At 46.7% G+C, this 14,836-nt stretch overlaps 1 protein-coding gene across 1 annotated transcript in view; it reads right to left on the minus strand.

Annotated features, from left to right (window-relative positions):
• LOC138497346 (uncharacterized) overlaps positions 1-14,836 on the minus strand; it is a 441,719-nt gene that overhangs the window by 263,753 nt on the left and 163,130 nt on the right. The window contains exon 3 of the mRNA XM_069620747.1: positions 1,357-1,938. Within this exon, the coding sequence (XP_069476848.1) occupies positions 1,357-1,938 (582 nt within the window). The remainder of the gene's footprint in view (positions 1-1,356; positions 1,939-14,836) is intronic.

Consider the following 14,836-nt stretch of genomic DNA (forward strand, 5'->3'; position numbering starts at 1 on the left):
CTCACTGTAGGCAGTTTAATGATGGTTTTGGGTTCCAGTGGCATGGAGATTATACTCGATATCTGGGGGTGGATATAGCACGGGACCCAGAGGTGCTATATCAGCGTAACTACGTTACAGTCACAGGTAGGTGGACAGGTGGATGGGGTTGTCACTCAGTCTATGCACTAGGATTTCTCTAGTAAAGATGGCCCTGCTCCCTAGATATCTGTATGTGTTCTTGAATGTAAGGCAAAAAGGAAACAGGCTACCCCCCCCTTCCACGTCTGGTAATAAACTTGAACTTTGCCTAAGTGCTAATCCACTGCACCTCTGCCAAAAATGTGTTAAAAACAATGTAATATTTGATAAATCTTGGTAAAAAAACAGTTCATATTACAAAAACATGGGTATCGTCACTTTACCAAAATACTTGGACGCCTCAAGACATGTTTAAAAATAAACACCTCATCACACTGAGCGGTTAGTATACAACTGTGACAATGTTACTATTGTTATTTTTGTACCACAACAAGAACAACAAGGTTCTGGTAAAAGCACAACCTAGACACCCAACCACACGTTACACCTCTCTGCCCTCTGGTGTTACAGTATTAGGTGGCAGTTTTTGATATCCTCAGTGACATTATAGGGGAGAGGAGAGGGTGGAACCAGAACCTGTGATGGCTTTACTGGGGCACACCCAGCATTGGAGGAAGACACCTTCTCCTCCACCCATGCAGAGGCGCTGTCCCACATTGCATTATGCCCACCTGCGTTTGCGGGTGTGTCCTCACGTGGTAGATCCACCGCACAAGCACCTTTGGCTGGCAAAGGCCACGGCTCTAGCGTCACCGTCCGGCAGAGACTGGTGACAGCAGGGCAATGGTGCTCTGTATTGTGGCAGATAGAGCACCCTTCTAGTGTTGGCCCCACCTCCTTGCTCGGAATCCCGGTCTCTTGCTTAGAAACCGTCAACGCGTTATAAAATAACAATTATAATGAAAGGACTCATGTGGTGTAAGGGTGACGCAACTGAAACTACTGTTTGGCATTAAGGAATGCTTGAATGGTCCCATCTTTTACCAATTTAGGTCAGATGACAATTATTAATGTGACGTGTTATTAGTTATGGCTAAAGTCACTTTCCATGTGTGGCCATCTTCTAAAACACAAATTTACCATGATCTGCGAAAAGATGACAGTGCTGTTGATCTTTGACCCAACTTTGACTCAGAAACAAAAAACAATGATGAAACAGCAGAATATGTACCTGTCTAGCTGCAAATAAATAAGAAGGTTACCATAAACAAAGATATCGAATACACAGCCAATACTTATCTTTTTCAAAACACACAATTGAGTACTATGACTTACACTGTGGGGTGCTTCAGATTTCACCAAAGAACCCTGAGAAAGACATTCACCGCTTGCGTCGACAGGATTTTCTACTCCACAATTCTTACAGGTAAATTTGTTGATAAGCCCATTTGGCGAGGTCTCTCTGCTGTACTTAGAATGATGAGTCCTTAAGGTCTGATTGTCCTTGTCCCTACTACTGTAAGATGTAGGTTCTTTGGTGCTCCTGGTAACACATGCAACAGAATCTTCATGTTTTTTATTGCTGGCAGAATGTCCAGGTCCTTTGCATGTATCCATATGTGTTGTGTTTTGGCCGCCTTCATCGCTAACATGATATGTGTGCTTTTTTCGGCCAGCTGAATTTTGGTTGGGTTTTCGGGGCTGATCATGATTTGCACAATGGTCTCCCGACTGTAACACGTTGTTACTGTCCTTCAAGCACAATGTTTCTCCCATAGGTTCGTCTCCAGCATGCTGATCAGAATGCTCAGAACCTTGCTGGTCTGCTTGAACAATAGGCTGATGCTTGGTGTCTGTGTCATGTTCCTCTTTTTTAAGATTCTGACTTAAAATATTGCTGAAGGTCGAACCTGCAGGCTAAACAGGTGATAATGGTAGTTAGGTGCAGCAATTGCATCATTTCTACATAACTGTAACATGGTAGGATAAAATAACCTTCATGGTGTCACTGATAATCCTAGACACTCTCACTGATAATCCTAGACACTCTCACTGATAATCTTAGACACTCTCACTGATAATCCTAGACACTCTCCTGCTCCCAGCACTCCCCATTCTCTCAATGATTGGCGGAAACACACAGAAACAGGCAACAAGGATTGGAAACACTGGAATCACTGTACAAGTATGTGCTACTTTTATGGCATGGCTTTCTCCCATTCCCAAGGACTGGCACAGCATCCCAAGCAGAACAGGGGAAAAGAGGAAGGAGGAAAGCAATACACTTCAGATTGTCTCCTTTGTTTCTGACATCCCAATATATTAGCAGAAATATGTTTAAAAGGCACGCTTCTATAAGCACGCCGTCGCATATATAAGCAAAAAGGGTACCTGTTCTTAGGCACACAGGTCTTGCATGCATCAATTCATTCATCTTGTACACACCACCATTCCACGGCTCGCCTAGAGTCAGTTCGTGTAGCTACTGCTGCTCTCGGGTGGCGAATCGGAGCCAGCATCACACACATATCTTCACCTTACAACAGCAGATACGGTTGTGTGGGTTCAATGTGTAGTACCCCAGGCCGTACAAAAAGCCCTCTCACATACTTTCTGCGTCGGATCCTAAGCCCATAATGGCACAATAACATCATCGGTACCACAGTATCTCTCAGTTGTTTGCCAAGGGCGCCTTTCAGCAGACACAATCAAAACCACTAAACATCCTAATTGTTTCTTAATAATGACTTGTTTTTTCTGACCATATGGTCATAAGGCAGGAACATTTTCTTGAATGCTGCTCCTGCTTTTCAGTTAATTGATTTCTCTGCTTTAAAACTGCAGATTTATTGATCCCCCCCTAGACTCCTTCTCCCTGTAGCAATAGGTATGTCACCTGGAGAGGCTACATGACAGGATGTAATGGGGGCACTTCCTCTCCCGCTACCATTTCCACAGACACAAAAGACTGAAACAGCCCAATAGGTTCTTATTCTAATGCACAAATATGGCCTTACAGCAGATAAATGAAGGCTGGTGAAAATCTATCTCCAACCCCCTCTCCCCCCCTTCAGAACAAACCCCTGCCAGAAAGAAGCTTGCCTCGTGGGTGTCATACAGTGGTGGGCCTCTGTAAACTAAGCCGTCCCCATTAGACTCCTAGAGGCTCATTTCAGAAATAGCAGCCCTCCCTGCATGAGCAGCTACAAATGACATCCATACCTGCAAATATGTTAAGAAGCAATAATACGACATCTACATTGTGATTCAAAAAAGAAATGGCAAAATATATTTAAAAGGGAATCAAGCATGCAAGCTCTTAATTAAACAATAATTCAGTGTTGCATTTACTATTACAAGGGTTACCAAAAATTGCTTAGGTTCAATAGTGCCCCACCACTATACCTTGTAATGGTACCAACATCTTTAAGCAAGAGGGGACCAACATGCAGACAGATTGCTATCTGCATCACTCAGCCACCCTTTCACACAGGAAGCCTGGAGTAAAGCGCACGACAGTCAGAGCCATCTGTGTGTCAGGAATCAATGGTAAAAACAATAGAGGTGGTGGCATGGTTTAATCCTATTTCAATTAGTAAGTGGGCAGAAAAACTGAAACTGGATTATGGACTCTATTGATGCCCCCTTAAACTGAACAATCATTATATATTTGGGTATCAGTCCAAACATTGCTGTCCCTGGAAAGTGGTAACTTACTCAGACTCATTCCTATACATTCCCTCTTGCCTTCATCCATAAAGGCCACTTTGGCTATTCCTCCATTCCTTAGGGTGCTTTCAATAGTCGATCATTATGAACCGAGGTATTAAAACATGTAGCAAATGCCCACCCTCAGGAGCTTTTGGCCACAAATAACAATCGTAGACTATATAAAAGAAGAGTGTGGGAGCCCCTCTACTCAGGACGAACATGTCACAAATAACCTGTTCTTTGGAATTTCTGCCACTTAGGAGGGTCTAAAACCACGCTCTAGCTCAGTGCACACGTCACAGAGGAGAAATAACCATTTGCATATCAGTCTGATCCCATCCACGAGGGCAGTCCAGCACCGAAATTCTAGGCCATTCTCCTCTGAACAAGAATACCATCAGCAACCCTAGACCCCTAAACCTTGTTGGGCCTCCTCAGTGAGGTGAAGCTGAGCCTCTAATAATAAAATTATAGATTAATTCATATCAGAGAATAAATAAATCATACAATCAGAATTCATAGAATAGATATAAAGCGGTCAGGTTATGTTTCCTTGTATATAATCTTTCTCTGTCTTTGTATGGAGGTGATTTAAAGGGGTGATTCAACAATGGGAGAATGTGGCTTTCATGCCCTGCCAGTAGGGCGGACATGGCCTTTAACGGCCCACCGGCCCGAGCTAAGGCAGACCCGAGCAAAGCAAGGGCCTCAGCTCAGGCTGTGGGCCGTTAAAGGCCATGTCCACCCGACTGGCGGGGTATGAAAGCCATTCACACCCAAAGGTTCGTCCGGGATGCAAATGGCTTTCACAATTTTTCATCAGGAGAAGCGCGCTGCTAGTGCAGCCGATCTCCCGATGAAAAAAGAAAAAACCCAAACGGGAGGAACACCGGGACTGGAGTACAATGCTCTGGTCCTGTGGGTAAATGGAGGGGGTGGGGAGGAAACAGAGATGCTCCCTGTTGCCTCCCGCAATGAAAATGAAAAAAGGGAAAAAAAAAGGCACAACCCGGGGAAGGGCCTCGGGTGGCTGGCACAGCGGGTGGGTATTGTGTATTTCTGCCCTCTGTTCCAGCCACCTGATTGGCTGAGTGCCCTTCCGCGGGTGCGAATGTAACTTCCTTCAGTATGCCAACCACAATTTAAAGATTATATCCTTTATAAGAAAATTTACAACCTTCAGAAAGTTATAGCTGAAAATATGGGATTCATGTTACAATAAGGAACCATCAACAGCTCAATCTGGGACCAGTCATAGTTTCCAGAAAATTAAAGGAAGGCCACAAATACAGCCAAAACCCTAAACTGGGCCTTCCTAACTAGAAGTCGTTAGGATGACCAGCAGCAATTAACCTCATCAGTTCAACCCAGACAACAAGGTAAACAAAGAGGGAACACACCGACTTCAGGCTGGCAACAATGCAGGAGCTGGTCTGTTTCACAAGTGGCCAGAGCATGGGGAATCCACATTTTTAAATGGTTTCTCTTGGGATTACCTGGAGCTGGGAGAGAGGATACAATCAACACAACAAATGATTGTAACCCTTTCCATCCACACCTAAACTCCTATATGAATGCAACTGTTGAAGAAAGACCTCTGTTTTGTGGAACCCAGGTCACTGGAATCATTCATCACTAGGATTGTTCTGACCAACCTAATGAGAAACCCCTATGTTTGCAACGATTCTTTGGTATTAACGTGGCCAGGGTGGTAACAGACACCAAATAACTTTGTTGCCCCTACACTTTTTATCCACTCACTGACCCTATTAGATAGGAACATTGGGTTTCAAAAAAACTAGATCAAAAGATCCTGGTTATTTGAACATGGCCATTCCAGGTTCCTTTTAGACTCTCCGGAGGAGACAAGACTCCTCTCTAGCCCTTGGATAAGCATGATCTGATGAATAAACCTGGTGGGAAGGTGGGCGTCACCATACTAACACATGAAGTGGACAATTACTATGAAATACAATGACTACTCTTTGATCCACAGTGTTGCCATTAGAGACACTTCATCCCACTGAAAAATAAAACAAATTCTTATGTAGCGGTTCAAGCCTGATTCCGCTGACTTCTAAACTCTGTAATAAAAGGTGTCACTATTACCCAATTTCATGATAATGTATCAACCTCAGAAGCGTGAGGGTCTGAGTCAGCCCTGCCATGGGACGCAAATTTGCAAAGTGCAGACTGACCCCATGGCTTACAACGTGAACTATCCACCCAGATAGCTTAGTTTTATTAAGACCCAATGCAGGCAGGGCCGAGACGAGACATTGGCTCTCTAAGAAAGAGGCTGACTCGCCTGAGAAACAAAATTCACAAATATTCATGGTTCCCAAGACACAGAAGGGAATTACACCCATTCACGGTACACCTACTGTTTCCAGAATAGATTTAGTTCTTAAAACCACCATTTAAATGTGTTGATATTTTCCTAAGGGGAAGCGTGATGGGTATTTGGACATACATAGGACACTAACACACACTACTGGGGTCCTTAAGAGGATAATTATATACATAACTAACCCTCTGAACATCTCCTTGTGACAATAGAAATCGAAGCTCTGCACATGTGTATTCCCCATATGGAATGTTTGAGAGCAACGTTCCGCAAGTTCACAATCCCACAAACCAAGAGGTGCCCATAGCTCCTATGCTCCTCAATGTTTCTTTTTCCTTCCTTGCTACACAAGTTTGTTCGTCCCTCATCAATCTATTGTGTACTATTCTAACACGGTCTCGTGCTCCACTGTTTTTCTGACATTACTTTGAATTGCCTGCATTCTTCTTATAGGTTCCTGTTGTGTTTGCTCTCTACGGTTCTTAATATTGTGTTGCTTTCCACGGTTTGTGGCATCACATTGCAATTACCTGTAATCTTGACTTCTAGGTTCCCTGCTGACCTCTGTGTTTTGCCTTTGGTCCTGTATTGCATATGCATTCTTTACTTCCAGGTTCTCTGTTGTGGTTTGTGCTTTGCCTTGGTTCTGTACTACGTCTGCATTCTCTACTTCTAGGTTCCCTGCTGTGCTCTTTTTTTCCTGACGGTTTTGTACTGCATCCGATTTGTAGGTCCGTTTTTCTTATTCTTTGTTGTGCCCCCCTACCTTTCGTGTGTCCCCTGTGCCTCCCTCCTGTCTGCCTCCCCCTGTGTGACCTATTTTCCCCCTCCTCGCCTGGGCTCCCCTCTCCCTTACCCCCTTATTTCCACCCTGCACCGCCTATGGTGCTCACCGTCTCACCTATCTTTTCTAACTGCTTTTCTATCGACTATCCTATCCCTCTCACTAATTCTGGCAGGAAGAAGCTCAAAAGGGACATCCTAGTCTCCAACCCATGCCTCCCTTTTGCTGATATCTATACCAGTGCTTTTTCCAGACAGGCTCTAACTGACATACTGTAAAGGATTCCAATCAGGCGTCACACACCGGACCAGGACTATTGCCCTTAGCCTCTGATGTAGCGCTCAATTAGAATACGCTTTGTTTATTTTCTACGAATTCGAATTGAGCTAGCACCCAACCCGTCCCACATCCCCTTTTACAAATTCCCAGGTCACAATGGACCATGAACCAGGCCGGTATGTGGGAATACAATGAGATCACACAATTTTAATATTGGGCAGCAATCACCAATGGGGTGATAATTGCAGGATAAATGATGAAATACACTTCGTTTTATCTTCTGTTATAACATAGTCAAAGCACAAATGAATAGGAGCACTTTTTTTTATTCGGGTAGATAGCACCTGCGTTAAGAGTTCCCCCTGCAATTCTCCCTCAAGCCCAAATTAATCGTTATGGAGGGGCTGGAAAGGAGCAGCAAGGATTCAGGGATATCAGGCAGCAAACAGAATTCAAATCCAGATTTCCCTCCCAAAATAAGAGGCAAAAACCCTTTGTAATTGTAATTGCATAAAATGACACTCGCAATTGACAAATAATTAAATTACTGTGTGGTTGAATCAAGGAGGTAAATATGATTTATCACAGTATCAGGGATGTAATATCACTAGCAACTACAAGGCTTGGTATCAATAAAGGGCATATAGTTCACAAAGCGACTTGAAAGTAAGAACACAGTGCAGCAAAATCACACATTGAAAAGTTGCATTTTACACTTTTTTCAGTTTTAAATGTCAAAACAGTTTTTAAGAAAAACGGGTGAAATACACAGAATCGGAATGCGTTTTTTAGGCTGGGTGATAGATGCACATCACAGGTACAATAGGAAAGTGAAAGAGTGACTCTAGCTGTAGAACTGGATGAGATTTTCAAGGTGAAAGAAATTCGGTTTTGGTAAAATAAAGCAGTCTATCCCCTTACCGCATACCGGGTCCGGGTTCCTCGAATGAGGAATTACCGGGCCATTCCAACCTTGGAGGACCCAGTAATTCCTCATTCAAGGAACCCGGACCCGGTATCTCCCCATTCCCATTCGAGCCCCCATAGGGCTCAAGGGGAATGGGGAGCATGCTAATAGCGGGCCCATTGATAACATGCTGGTCCTTTAGCGGCTCCCACTAAGGGCGCCTGGTAAAACCAGCCGCCCTTAGCAGGACCCGCTAAAGGACCATGTAATGTGGAGGTAAGGGGTTAACGGCACCGGCACCATTACGGCGCCGTTAACCCCTTACCTCCAACCTCGTAATGACCCCCTATATCTTTATACATGTGTACATATTATCATAAGGCGTGTTAGTATTGAATTTCAACGTGGCACCATATACACTTTGCTCAGAATATCCACTTCTCTGCCATTTCCGTCCCCAATATGCCAGTGAAGGCTACCACGTCTTAATTTAAAGCCACCAAAATTGAATCTAAACTGTGAAACTTTCACATTTCATGCGTTGTCCAATTGCGGAGATACAAGTCACAAAGTTTTATTAATAAACTAGTCTTTTGAGCCAGATGGCCAACATTGTCTTCCAAATAAGGGCATAGCTTACAAGGCTGCTCTGGAGTTGGCTTTGAAGCCTCCCCCACCCCACGGTTGAAGTAGTGGGTAGGTGTTATTTCCAAAAGTCACACATAGGTGTTCCAGAATCTATTGTGTCAAGCTGGAGCGCAGACACAAGTCTGACGAGCGCGTTAGATGCAACCTCCTGGACCATTCAAAGTTTCCAAAGGCAAAATTAACACATAGGTGTCCCAGAATCTCTGTGGCTCGTTTTGGGGGAAGGCCACTCCTGTTGCCAGCACACAACTGTCCTTGGGAGCCAGCAGAAAAACCTGTTCTGTGGCTTCCACAGCCCAGCCAATGCATCTATTTACATATTTATTTATTTCGTTTTCCTGAGACCAAAAGGCAAGGCTGTTACAATAAAACATTATATTATAGTTTAAACAAACCCCCCCTTATGTTTTTAGGCAAGGACAGGTCCTTATTCAACATTACACTTTTAAAACAGGGTATTTTTCTTGTTTGCAACAGCACCTTTTGACACATGGTGAATTCTGCTGGGATGTCCCTTTCAAATTCGGTTTTCTCTTTTATCTGGATTCCAAACATTGTTTGCAGCCCTAGCCAGTTTTTCTTATACAGCAATCTGTTCAAGACACAGGTACACTGAAATTGATATATGCACACAGGGCTAGGGTTTCTTTGAAGCGTTTATTTTGACATTTTGTAGCACAAGATTTGAGCATTTTTCCGTACGGCTGAGAGTAAAGTTGTTTGTGATTTGACAGATTTCTCCTGACACAGCCTGTCATTCAGTGATAATACTCTCTTCTGCTGGAGCACAATCTGAATATGGCTGGGCATAGTTTGGCCTTACTGATAAAAGCAGTGTAATGTTGAACAAATGAAAAGAGCATCTGGGCGGCATCATTTTAAATGTAAAATATTTCCCTTTTTCAATAGGAAACTTTGAGCTAGCAGCAAAGCAGTGCTGCTTTTCAATTCTCTGCTTTGGTGCACCTACGAACACACACTAGCAGCCTTTCTTGGTGTGCTCCCTGTTTCATCTTGCCCCATAGGTGCATGGCAAGACAGCGCAGCCATCATTTTGTAGCTGCAAAATGCAGTTTTGATGTGAGGCAATGGTGCTCAAAGGAGCCAACGCAGCCATTTTGCTGCTACTGCTGAAGTGCAGCTTTGTGATGGAGGGGAATTCTGCTGAGTGGGTCAATGTATTCCACAATACTCTTTGTTGTTCCCTCTCCAGGCCTGTTCTCGCTCCTTTTTCCTCTCTCCCATTAATGGTGGCACCTGCTAAGAGGCCCTCCTGGCCCCCTTCCACTCCTCTAAGACCATCTTTAATGTCTACTTAAATGGCACTGTCTTGTTCCAGGGCCCTCAGGTCAATCTCCTCCTCTTTGATAGACGCTTCCCGCACCTTATTAACTTCCTTTCCTCTCCTGCTATCCCTTCTTACCCCTCTCTGGCTCCTCTGCCTCCTCCTTCCTCTGCCACCTCTTCGGCACCCCCTGCTGCTTCTCTGGCCACCCTATTGCCTCCCTGCGCTGCCACTCCTCTGGCACTCTCTTCTCCCTCTCTGACTGCCCTGCCTTCTCTACCTTCCTCCTCTCCCCATCCTCAGGCACCTCCAACACTTCCGCAGGGTGTACCCCTGGCCTGTATCCCTCCCCGGAAGTCCTTCAAATGTGGCAACCTGCTCCACAACTCTACTCTGAGCTCTCATTCAGCTTTCAAATACTCCTCTGACATCTGCCGTCTCCTGGAAGAACTTGATTTGGATGTATTCGGTCTCACCAAGACTTGGTTCACGGCCAGCTCTGTCACATGTTTTGACACTCTCTTCCTCCCGATGGCTACAAGATCCTCTCCGAACCCAGAACCAACTGTCCAAGGGGGGTGAGTCTTGATTTTCCCAGAGGATCCCTGCTTCTATCATTCCAGTGCAGCACTACTACTACTTTGAATGCCTGGTCTGCAGGCTCTCTATCCCTCCTGGCCATTCTCACACAGTGGCCACTATCTACAGGCCACCTGGCCAGGTTGCCCTCTTGCTCTCTGAGTGGGCTGACCTCTCCTCCTTGCCTCTACTTCTCAACTTCACCTCCTCAGAGACTTGTACATCCACCTCGATGCTACCAGTCCTTCTTCCGGACTCTTTCATAACCTATGCGATTCTCTCTCTATTCTTCCCTCTGGCCCGACTCGCTCTGCAGGGCAAACCCTGATGCTTTGATCTCCACAGACCGCCCCTTCTCTAACCATATCACCACTCATATCTCTTTGAGTGATCACTTTCACCTTTCTTCCCACCTCTCTCTCTCTTCCCCGTAGGTCAAGCTGACTCCAGCACTGACACCTACCTTCTTTGGTCATCTAACCATTGAAGGGTGTGTCACTTTAGGCTCTCAATTCTACTTTCTCTCCTCCTCCTGCACCTTTGGCTTACTCACACCCTGACACAGCCCTCTCCAACTTTCATCTCTCTCTCTAACACTCTGGATGTCCTTGCCCCCGTCATGATCATCCACTTAAAGCCCAAATCCAAGTGCAACTCTTGGTATGATTCCGACCTCGCCGCCCTTAGGCTGGCGCAGAGGAAGTGGGAGGCATCGGGCGCTTTCCCTGACCAACTGGCCCGCCGCTTGCTCCAAAGCTAGTAGAGGCTCTGTGTCCTCTCTAAGAAGATAGCCTACATCCAAGCCTGCATCTCTGTGGCATCTAAAGACTAGGTCGAACCTTTCCAAATCTCAAGGAGCTGGCCATTCCTGCTGCAGCCTCTACCTTTCCTGTTCCCACCCAGGCCCTCTGCATGCCATTGGCTTCTCATTTTGCTACTAAAACCCAGGACATCCTGACAACCCTCTCTTCCTCTACCTCCTCTTCATCCTCCTCTATCACTCCAGGCCCATCTGAGGCCGTCTCTCCTCCTCCTTTCCCCTGTTCACCCCTGACAATGTTTCTAGACAAGTCTGATCTATGAAAGTCTTGTCAAAGCAGGTTCTCCCCTGCTCATCCAGAACCATCAAGGAAAACATTGACACTCTTGCTCCAGCCTTGGTCGATTTCTGCAATCACTCCTTTAACAAATGAACTTTACCTTCCCCCTTAAGTGTTCTCTTGTGCACCCCCTTCTAAAGAAGCACTCGGACGATCGTCTCCGGCTAGCTATCACCCGATCTCCATCACTCCATTCCTGGGCAAATTCTTGGAAAAGCTGGCCATCTCCCAGCTTAATATACATACTGAATCTGTTGGTTACCTCCATGACCACCAGTCTGGCTTCAGAGCTACCAGAAGCACAGCAACTGCTCTCCTGAAACCTGTGAATTAGAGTTTTGCTCTCCAAGCCAGACTCTAATCTCCCTTCTGTCCTCATTCTCCTCAATCTATCCTCTGCTTTTGAAATGGTCAACCATGCCATCCTGCTCAATCACCTCCGCGAGAACCTTGGTATCACTGATCAGGCCCTGGCCTGGTTGACCTCCTTTCACACCGACTGACCTTGTCAGGTCCAACTGGGGTCTTTCCTCTCTTCTATCTCTCTCTACTTGTGGTGTTCCCCAGGGGTCTAACCTCTCTCCTCTGGCTCTTGAACCACTACCTGGCACCTCTGGCCCACCGCATCGCAACTTTCTGTTCCAATTTTCAATGTTATGTGGATGACACTCAGCTCTCTTTCAGGCTCCCGTCAGCCACCTCTGCTTCTTCTCTCATACCAGACTGTCTGGCTGCAATTCAGGAATGGTGTGCCACCAATGATCTCTGTCTTAATGCCAGTAAGACTGAGATCCTCCTCATTGGGACACCCGCTCCCTCCTTTCCTCTCGCTCTCTGGCCGCCCACTCTGGGCCCTCTTCCTGCTCCTGTGAGGCTAAGAACCTTGATGTCATCTTCGACTTCACCCTCTCCTTCTCTCCTCACACCTCTGACATCTCTAAGAAGTCAAACTATCAGCTGCACCTTCTCAGAGGTATTCTTCCTATTTTCACTTCCCCAAAAGCTCACTGTCTCCAGAGCTCTCTTCCTCTCTAGGCTGGACTATCGCAACAGCCTCTTTCTAAATCTTCCTGCCTCTACTCTTCGACCTTTACAACTTATCCAGAACAGGACTGAAAGACTTGTCCATGGCCTCAAGCCCAGGATCGTATCTCTGCAGCTCTGAACTCTGTTCACTGGCTCCCTGTGGCTGCAAGGATCACGTTCAAGGCCCTCTGCATTGTCCATATGACAGCAAATGACTCAGATGCTGAATAGCAGATGACCTTACAGGATTTGTTCCCAAAAGGGAGGTTTGTGACATTGGACGAGTTTGTGGCGAAGTTGGGGTACAGCCACATTAAGACATTACAAAACTTCAGGGTGAGGATCGCTGCTCGTCGTATGTGGCCATCATTCCCACAGGAGCCGGACACTCACGAGTGCATTAAGGCAGTGGTGTTGAGTGGTGATGCCAGAAGGCTGGTCTCTAGGCTGTGTAGATTGAGTCAGGCTAGCCAGCTGTTGGCCCTGGCATGGGCCGCATCACGCACGTTAAATAACAAGTCGGGAGCCACTTTCTATTCCGACCTTCCCATTATTTTGTCTTCCCATAACTGCCTTTTTCCTCCCCTGTCCCTCCCCTTCCGCCCTCCTCCCGCTCCCTCCCACTGTCCCATGTCCTCTTGGAGGGAGGATTCTGCCTTTATTCACATGCAACACCTCCCCCACACTTATAAAGAGGGTTTGTGGGTTCCATTTGTTCAATCAGTCTTTGAGGCCTCCCTGTGATTCGATGAGGTCTGCTCTATGGTTCGCGATTCTCGTCTACATTTCCTTGTTGCGGTGCTTTGTGTGTCTCTACGTTCTCAGCTCCTTTCATCTCGGTCCTTGCCTCTTTCGTTGGTTCTGGATCCTCCAGGTAAAGCTCGTGGAGGAGGGAGACCCTTGGAGCCATCTCGCTGTGGCGCTTTGTTATGGTTATCATTGGTTCTTTGTCCTCTGTTTCTCCCACGTCCTGCTCGGGATGTGGCCCTCCTTGTGGTTGACTTTGAATGATCTGTAGTGGATGTTGATGAGGGCGCGCTGTAGGGCCGTCCGATGGCTGAGACGGCTGTTCCCGGTGGCAGGACTTGGTATCATGTGGATGGTGGCAGGTACTCTGCAGTCTATCTGTGTTGGGTTGCAGTGCGATGGTCCTCTTGGCTGTACCAGCTGATTTGTTCCCCACTGAACTACATGGGCTTGAGGTTTGTCCAGGGGTTGTGCTTCCGCTCTTATCTGTTAGCGTTGTCCTGTACTAACGTTTAATGTGGCCTCCACAACCCCCCCGGTACGACATCTCGGAGAGTCCTGGGTGCCTGTATGGCACATGATCGTCTCGCTGGACATGTGAGGTATGTGTGCTGCGTGCTGCTCCGTATCTTCTTGGGTGACTTAGCTATGGGTGGAGGGGGTGTTTGCGCCCGTGTAGTCTGGGTGGGTTGGTGTCCATGTTCTCGATGTCCTTCTTGATGTATGGCTGTGTTGCTGGCAACCTTGGGTATCCTGCTTGCTGAGGTGGTGCCCAGATCCTCCAGCGCATTGGCCGATCGTGGTGGCCTACTGATTTCTCAGGTTGTCTGGCCATGCTTGGTTGGCATGCAGGGTTTGTAGGCAGTCCCGCTCTGCACACCGCCTGAAGGTGGCCGTTTTGGCCACAGTGCCGGCATCTCTGCCTGATGGCCGGGCATGGTCGTTTGTGTGGGATCTCCCACCCGCAGTTGTGGCATTTCATGTTGTCCAGGTTTTGTTGCCAGTGTCTTCTAAGTCTTCTCCTCCTCCAGGGTCCTGTGGGCCGCAAGTAATCAGGCTGTTCTACCGTGAGGGCTGCCATGGAGGCACGTTCGTATTTGCTCTCAACAGTGGCTGCTTGGGCATTGACCTTCTCGTACGTTGTCGCCAGATTGAGTATTTTTGTTAGGGGCAGGGGCTTTCTGAGAGGGTGTTTTCTGAGTGTTGACGAGGGGCACCCTTCTATGATCCTCAGCCGTATGGGCTTCCTCATCATTGAAGTTGGCAAAGTCACAGGTGAGTATTTTCTGCTGGAGACGGAGGACAAACTCTCTGATGGACTCATGCGGACGTTGCACATGTTGGTTGAATTCGTAGCGTTCGTAGTCCTTGTTGGGGCTTACTATCAGTCTGGCGTTGACTG

This window comes from Ambystoma mexicanum, chromosome 5q, assembly GCF_040938575.1.
Source record: "Ambystoma mexicanum isolate Mex_15411 chromosome 5q, UKY_AmexF1_1, whole genome shotgun sequence".
Taxonomy (NCBI): domain Eukaryota; kingdom Metazoa; phylum Chordata; class Amphibia; order Caudata; family Ambystomatidae; genus Ambystoma; species Ambystoma mexicanum.